The 8,697-nt window shown below is 43.5% G+C and overlaps 1 protein-coding gene across 1 annotated transcript in view; it reads left to right on the top strand.

Annotated features, from left to right (window-relative positions):
• The first annotated feature begins 1,856 nt into the window (after positions 1-1,856).
• Positions 1,857-8,697, top strand: part of TRPM8 (transient receptor potential cation channel subfamily M member 8) — a 47,314-nt gene continuing 40,473 nt past the window's right edge. Inside the window, exon 1 of the mRNA XM_053982639.1 lies at positions 1,857-2,082. Coding sequence (XP_053838614.1) covers positions 1,975-2,082 — 108 coding nt within the window. The 5' untranslated portion in view covers positions 1,857-1,974. The remainder of the gene's footprint in view (positions 2,083-8,697) is intronic.

The raw sequence follows: 8,697 nt of genomic DNA, 5'->3' as shown, positions 1-8,697 counted from the left end.
CTTCAGAGAGGGTGGGACACCTGAGAACCCAGTGATGCTCTCTTGTGACACAACCCCACAGGGACCCACGCTCGCTCCCTGTCCCCCTCAGCAGAATGGGGAACTAAATAAAGACTCCAAAGATTCCTTTTCTTTTTCTTGCCTGAGCATGGTGCTACATGGTGTGGGCTGTCCCTTTGGTCAGCTCTGCTGGCTCTGAGGTGATCCAGGTGGAGGTGGTCAAGGTCCACTACTAGCCCTGGTTGCTAAAGTATGCAGTAACAAGGTGGGAGGGTCTGGAGCTGTGCCCATGTGAGAAGCCATCTCCACTGATATTCAAGGCTATTTGCCACCCAAAAAGAAGCTGGAGCAGCAATTAGGTCTATTCTTGCTTCTGGCTCTCTTCCTTGGGAAAAGCAATTGCAGGACATGAGCAGAGGTTGTCTGAGGTGGAACAGAGGGAACAGCACTTGGAAAAGAAATGTGCCTGGAGGCAGCAGGCTTACATGGAGCTTCCTTCCCATGGGGCAGGAAGGTTCAGGAGTGAAGTCCAGTGGCTTTAAAGGCACCCAGCTAGGCCTCCAACACTACAAGACATTTTGGAGAGACTCAGAATGCTGTGGAATCTTTAGAAATGCTGGGGTTGGGGAGGTGGTACCCTCCACTGCGGGCCAGGAGAGAGACTTCCCTGCAAACTCTCTATTCCCATTTTCCCTGCCTCCCTCATTGATCAGGTAGCACTTGCAGATCACACTTCGGTAACATCTCATTTTTCTCATTTAAAATCTCTCTGAATGTTTTGGATTAATCCCAGTTTTAAACCAAAGAATAATGTAGGCAGCCCCACCATGGATCTCTAACTTAATTCTTCCACATCCAAAGTTATGGCCCCTGACCTGACCCAGGTTCAGCCACGTTGTCACAGGTTTTACATAGCTGAGCATTCTTGGGCTCCAATCTTTACTGTTGTGCCCCTCTGAGCAATCCTTCTGTTGCCCAGTGTCCTGAGAGCCAGGAGCACCTGTAAATCTGCAAGTTGAGCTTTGAAATAATCCAAACCATGGTTGTAGAGCCTTGTTTGAAAATGAGCTTCTTAAATGTGTGTGTGTTTAGGGGAGAGTATATGAGTGGCATAAACACTGGATTTTGAGAGAAATATTGAAATTACAGAAGTTTATTCCATACCTGGAATCCAGGGCGAACCAGGTAAGTTGTTGTTACACAACTCTAGCAACTGGTGGAGACAAAAGGAAAGGCTGAGAGAATTGGGATTGTTCAGCCTGGAGAAGAGAAGGCTCCAGGGTAACATTACTGACCCTTCCAGGTCCTGAAGGGAACCTAAAGGAAAGATGGAGAGAGACTATTTACAAGGGGTTGTTGGAGTGACAGGACGAGGGAATGGCTTCCAACTGCCACAGGGCAGGGTTAGATGGAAAATGGGGAAGAAATTCTTCCCTGTGAGGGTGGGGAGGTCCTGGCACAGCTGTGGCTGCCCCTGGATCCCTGGAAATGTCCAAGGCCAGGTTGATGGGATTTGGAGCAATCTGGTCTGGTGTAAGATGTCCTTTACCGTGGCAGAAGGGATTGGGATGAGATGAGCTTTAAGAACCCTTCCAACCCAAATGGTTCTGGGATTTTGTGGTCTACTCTGAGGCTGATGCATGCACCAGCCTGCTGAGCTCAAGGAATCTCTGGGATAGAGAATAGCAGGATTTACTGCAATAGTATTTGTTTATTTATTTATTTTGGCTGTGACACCGGTGCTGTTGGGAGTCTGGTCAGTCTTACAGGTCTCATCATGGGACAAGTCCATGAGCAGCCTTTGGGCTTGGGGAGGGTCATGTCTGGTCTTTCTGGCCCTGGAAATCCAAACTGCTATGAAGGGAACTGCCTGCCTCTCCTTTTCTGTCGGGATGTTTCTTTTCAGAGAATCACTTAGGTTGGAAAAACCTCTGAGATGGAGTCCATTTCCTGCATTCCTGCCGATTGAGCCTCATGCATGGGTACACTTGCTCCTGGTTTTCCTCTTTTATTCCTGAAGTTGTGACAACTGGACACATTAGAACAGGAATTTCCAGGTCTGGCAGTGGGGAAGGCATTAAGGTGAGTAAGGGGATGTTGAGCTGACTGCCGGGAAGGGAGCAGAGTGGGGAGTACTGCGTGGATTTGGGTAACAAAAAAGGTCATCAGAGTTCCTGCTGTGCCGAAAATTTGCTTTAGAGATGGACTTGATTTGCAGATACAGCGTTAAACTCACCTACTGTGTGATGGAAAATTACTGCCCTCACATTCTCTCTTTGTCCTGTTGTAATCCTAAATACTCAGAGAGATGTTTATCCATGCTGTTAATGTGTAGTAATGGGATTGCTATTTTAAAAATCGATACAAATCTCACACTAAAAAAGAAAGGCTTAAAGATTAGTCTGTCAAGAGCTGTCTTAATAGATCTGTCTGACATTTTAGACACTTTCCCCAAAAGTACTCTTTCAGTTTCAAATTACTTCTTAAATGTTGCTGTCTGCAGATTCCAGGCCAGCTAATACAAGTTGTCAGAGCGAAAACCTTTCTCTGCAGCTTCAGAGAAGCTGGAAATCATAAATGTTTTCATTCTTTTTTTTTTTTTTTTTTTTTATCATTTGATCAAGAATGTGTTCCCTCCTAAATTAGGGAGCAGCGGTTTTAAAGACATTCTTTACTTTTGTGGTTTCAGCCATCTGGTAGGCTGGAGACGCCGGAGAGGTGGGGATGATGGGGAAGTCCAGAATGGATCTTTCTAATACTGCCACTTGCAGTGTGTGAAAAGCTGAATGGTGCTGACTCGATTGAGACTCCTTTTTGAGATGCAAAAAATTGCTAGCAGATGGTATATGCATTTATAGTCTAGGTAATTGAAGCTGGCTTTAATATCCTTTTCATACTTTAACAGTATTCCATACCCTTCTCATTTCCTTCCACAGCCCTGGGTGGAATGTCTCTGGTCCTCCTCTGTCAGTGTACTCATAGCCTTCCTTCTTCTGATTCTTAAAGGCCTGTTAATTAGCAATAATTGCAGTTATTCATCAAAGTCAGGTCCATGTCTTTGTGGGGTGTGTGTCCTGGGGAGAGCCTGAGACCATAAAACGTTCCTAGTGCCAATAACTTGCAGACTTGCAGATCTTTGGAGTTACTGCTGCTCTCTCCAAGACTTAGCACTGCCCTGAGAAGTGCAAGACTTTGCTTCAGGGGCATGTTTGACTTCTCTTCATCTCAACATCTACTGCACTTTCCACTCTCCAATGGGGAGGAACAAGGAGCTGGCACAATTACCCCACCCCCTGTGGAGCCCACAGCATCAGTGACAAGCAGGGAGACAAATGGAGCACATCTAGAGGTGACAGACATTCACTGCTGCAGCTGGGTGGTTCTTCACTAGTTTGGAGGTTCTTTCTGAGACTGGGCAGGATTTCCTGCAGTATATCAGGATGTTTTGTCCTTAATTCAGCATTTTGGGGAGAGTGGCTATAAAGCTCTGCTTGCCGTAGGATCGGTCTGCAACGGCTGCCAGATCTAGGCTTTCCCAAATAACCTATCATCCCAATTATTTTCTTTAAAGTCTTCACAGCTCCTGCCATAAATTAAAGATTCCACAACCTCTTTGAGGTCCTCAAACTCTAATCAACATAGAACTGGGTGTGCAAATTTTGTGTAGTGATGGGGAGAAAATCACAAATCGGGGGTGTTTGGTGGCAAATGCAGTGAAGCAGTAAAGAGGAGGTTTGGCTTCAGATGTCTTCAGGGAAGCAAGGGTGAAACCTTGGAAAATTTGGCCATCTTTGAAAGATTTGCAATTGTAAAGAAAGGCCATCTGAATTGTGTTGCCATTACTCTGATTCAGAAATAGTTATCTAAAATTAGTCTAGAACTGGTAAATGTCTCTCCTCTCCCAGGTAACAAGTGGCAGGACTGGAGAAAATGCCCTCAGGTTGCCCCAGGGAAGGTTCAGGTTGGATATTAGGAAGGATTTCTTCCTGAAAGCATTGTCAGGCATTGGAACAGGTTGCCCAGGGAAGTGGTGGAGTCACCATCCCTAGAAGTGTTCAAAACAATGCAGTCTTGATGAATAAAGACACCATTTAGTGCTGGGTTATTGGTTGGACTTGATGTTCTTAGAGGGCTTTTTTAACCTTAGTAAACACCCGTTTAAAATCTGCCTCTGCCTTAAAAAACCCAGACAGCTTCAGCCTTGCCTTATCTACATTTTAAAGCATTTTTGAGTTCACAAACTGGATGTAGGCTTTGACATCCTGGAAGATAACTTTAAATCTTATTTATCTATAGGCAAAATCTGCCCTCAGGCAGACCAAGGCCAAGCCTAAAAGCCTTAATCCTTTGTATTGCAAACAGGGAGGTGAAACCTGGTGAAATTTTGCTCCTGCTTTGTAGGATTTATTTATAGCCTGTTCCTCTCCACCACTCTTCCAAGGCTCCTCATTCCCATTAGTCTCCCCCAGTAGCTGTTTTTTAGGGACACACACCATTGCTGCCTCATGCTGATCTTGCTGGAAGTGGTGCCTGTGGTGTCTGAGCAGCCCATCCATCCGTGGGACTGGCAGGGTCTGTTCCTTGTCAGTGTCTCCATGGTGGATTTGTCAGGTCTGTGACTCTATTTCTTTGTGGTTTCTCCCTTTTCTCCTCAGAATTCTCAACTGACAGAGTCCCCAGTCAGATAACCTTGCTGGAGTAAATATTCTCCCACTCTTACCTGCCCTCATCAATTGATGTGCCTACTGTGGGGGTGAAGATATTTGCATTTTTTCAGCCCCCGTCTTGGTCACATTTTCCAGCTGATACTTTTTTCCACTGCTTTTTCCAGGCTGTGCTTCCAGCTGGGACTAAGGCTGGTGTCAGCACAGAACCCAGTGAGCTGTTCCAGCCTCACTGCAAGCCAGGACAGCTACAGCACAGAATAAATAAAGTACACTCAAACATTCTTGCTGTCCTTAGGAGGAAACTTCTGCTCCTGGGATTTTGAGTGGTCTTTAACCTTGCAAACAAAATGTTTTGGGCAAAGAATGAGTGAATGTTTTGCATTGCTCTTGTGCTAAGAATATTGGAAAAAATGCAAGCAGATGATCAAAACATGAGAGACTTTCACTGGAAAAAGTCCAAGCCTTACAGAAATGGATATTCTGGAAGCAGGACTAAAGGGTTCTAGAGACATTTATGAGTCAATGGTACCTGTTCAGGCAGGAAGAATGAGACAGGTGTTTGTGGTCCCCTTTGTGCAGCTGGCTGTGACTCCAGGGAGACTCTGGTTTGGGTCAAAATGATGCTCTGTGTCCTGCACTGCTGCATGTGAAATCTGGGGGGGGGTCTCCCAGAAGCAGAAGCTCTCCAGAAGCTGAACTCCAGACAAGTCATGCACTTCCCCTTTGTGCCTGACCTTGGGCTTGTGCTGTTCTTACCCTCAAAGTCAAGCAAAGCCTCCCCAGACACCAAGCTCCTTGTGCACTTGGGAAAGCAATGAAATGTGTAAGTGAGTGATCAAATTCATGGTTTACTCTAAATCATTTGTCTTTCATTTTAATGCTGTGTGATGGACATAAAATCAAGTTGATAAACTACCCCTTATAAAGAATGCACTGCTCGGTGTTTTTAAGCACATAGGCTTGACAGCAGCAGCTGATTAATAATTAATTAAAATAATGGTCAGGGAAAGAAATATAACTTTGCCAATCTATAATTACTTGGAAGCTTCTTCATACATTTTCCATGAGAGTCTTTTCCTTGTAAGGCTCTGAAAAAGTATATTTAGTGTTTGTTTGCTTTCAACTATGGTTTTCGGCGGATATTGACTGAAACAGCATCTTAATCAGTCTGACCTCAGCCTCCAGGGGATTTTTTCCATTGACTCCATCTCTTCCTCCTCGCCTCTCCCTGTGTGCTGAAATTCTTGTCAGAGCTGCTAACTCTGTTACCTTTAGTGCTTACTTTTTAAAGACTCTTTAGCTCAAAACTTTACCTGCACATTTCCATTTTGGGGTGGAGGAGGGAGGGACAGCCAGTTCTTGCTGACTGTGACCCGAGCTAAATTTCTTGGAAGCAGTTTCCTCCCATCCTCCTACTTTTCTCAAACTGATTTTCCAGCAGCAGCTGTGCTGAGAACAAATTATTAAGTAATGCAAAGCATTTTAGAAACTTCAAGGAGTGGGGTCTTCTGTGTGAAGACCACCCAAAATGGATAATTCAGCTGGGTTTTCCTGGGTTTTCCTACCTCAAACCTGGAGTGTGGCTGTTTTACTTTTTGCCTGTGAATTTGGCAAGGGTTCTTGTATTGTTTTCATCTCTGAATTCTCTGACACTTAGTTTTTCATTGCTTCCTATTTCAGCAACTGAATCCAGCTTTTTCATTTCAAAACTCAAAGGTGTCCTTGGCCTCCCATTCCCATATTGTTTTTAGAAAGCAACTTGTTCAGAGTGCTCTGGGGTGAATGTCACAGCTCACTTGATTTCCAACCACACTTTCCAGCTGAATATTTCTCTTGGCACTGTCTTAATATTATCTCCATGGGATTGATGATTCACTATTTCTGTCCCTACTTCTTCTGTGGCAGCAGGAAAACAGTAACCAACAGGACTTGTACAGGTTATCTCTCAGCCTGTTCAGGGATTGGAAACAGGCAGCATATTCCTGAAAGCTGAAGGGTTTTTCCATAGCTTAGCTAGAGGCTTGTTAATGCCTGACTGCATGTTTTTGGTCCCCTCCCAGGTAAATCCTGTCCTAGGTGAATAAAATGTCCTGGAATCTTCCTGGTTGGAAAGTACCTTAAATATCATCTAGTTCCAACTCCAATGCCCAAGGAGAGCTTGAGATGGAAGTGTGCTGTGGTATCTTCATTGTATTTGCAACTTCCTGATGTGGGAATGTGGAGAGAAAATGGATCCAGGCGTGTTCGAGGTGTGCAGGAATGGGGCACTGGACACAAACTGGAGCAAAGGAATAAGTAGGAGAGCAACCTGGGATAGTGGAATGTTGGAACCCTGGTTACTGAGATTTTTTACTGAGAATTTTAGACTTTCTGTGTTCTCCCTCAAGAGAACACTGCATTTGACCTGAGGCCATGGAGAAGGCTTCCAAAATTGAGTAATAGAACTGGGATTGTGGGTGTGTAGCTTGAATAGAAGTTTGTAATAGCACAGGGTGGGAAACTTAGAGTTCAACGTTTTAGAATATAGTAATATAGATAAAGCTAAGATGGAGGTTTTAGGGCAGAGGCTGATCCTTCTTCTTCACCTTCTTCTCCACGGGTTTGGGTGGTATTTTGTAATTGAACAGAAAAGTCCGCACTGCGGGACATGGGTGGTTGCTTATTGGGTTAAAAGTGAAAATAATTTAGGTGTCATTTCTTAATTGGATAGTTTTTCCTCAAAAGACCTTGTAGAGATAGATACAGGGCCATTTTATAGCTTGTTAGTGAAATGCTGTAGAACTCACAACTTGTAAGACTGTAATATAGGTACGAATTAATAAACATCTGAGTCCAAACACAAAATACCATCTCGAGCGCTTTCAATCCCAACCCTGACCCAGGCAGAAAAACAAGAAAGAAATGCAATAGTGGAAGGTGTCCCTGCTCAGGGCAGGGGCTTGGAATGAGATTGACTATAAAGTCCCTTCCAACCTAAACCATTCTGGGATTTTCTTGTAGCAGAAAAAAAAATCCACCTGAGGATTTTCAAGCACTAGAAAAGACTCTGGAGAGACTGTGGGATTTATGTTCCTTGAGCTCTTGAGTCACGTGTAGTTTAGTTCTGACTTATTTGGACCTCCAGAGGTACCTTCCTACTTACTCTGAAAACTCTGATTTCCATGGATTAAAGGCATTTTACCCAAGGTATCTTTGGATATCTGATTAAGTGTAGCTTTTTGGGGTGGGATAATCTGCTGCCTGCTGCTGACACACACCATTATCCACACAGTGGTGTGAGCCTGGAATGGAATGGATGTGCAAGGTTTGCATGTTACACCCGGCTCCCAGAGAATGGAGACTGAAACAGTCCCAAGCATATGTTAATTTTCACTGAATATTAGATGAATTTGACAGCATGTTTTAGTCATATGGCTCTGTGGAAACAGATGTACTTCTTCACTGGAGGAGTTTCTGTGGATTAAATGAACATTTGAGAGATTTTTCTTTGGTCTTACCACTTGTCTTTGTGCTGTATGGCTTTGATTTCTGTATAGGATCTTAGTGCATGCAAAATAGGCAAAGGAAATTATGCATAAATTCTTCAAACAGAAAGATTATATAGTTTGTCTGAATTCTGAACTTTACAACAGTGAATGACAGCAGCTATTACTAAGGACAATACTCTGAATCTTGCAACAATATTACCATGAGCCTTGAAAAATTAATGAACTTGGTATTTTCCTTAAATATTCTAGCCATATTCAAATTTACTTGATTACTGAAATGTGTCCTTCCTTTCCAAGAAAGTGGTTTTCATGAAGTTTTGATGTAAAAGTGAAAAGAATTTCATTTATTTATTGCTTTTAATTTGAAGTTTTTTTTAGTTTCGAAAGTTTTTGTTGCTGAGACTTCCCTGTGATTGTCATCAATTGGAATATTCTGGCTTAATGCACATTTTTATTTAGATCCTAGCTAAATTCTAAGAAATCCATGGAGCTGTAGCTAAGATGTGAGCCTACTGCATTGAAACTGGTGGAAGTGAGTCTCC

Source organism: Vidua macroura, chromosome 7 (genome assembly GCF_024509145.1).
Source record: "Vidua macroura isolate BioBank_ID:100142 chromosome 7, ASM2450914v1, whole genome shotgun sequence".
NCBI classification, from domain to species: domain Eukaryota; kingdom Metazoa; phylum Chordata; class Aves; order Passeriformes; family Viduidae; genus Vidua; species Vidua macroura.
Note: the sequence above shows the minus strand (reverse complement) of the source record. Positions and strands in the feature narration are given on the sequence as shown.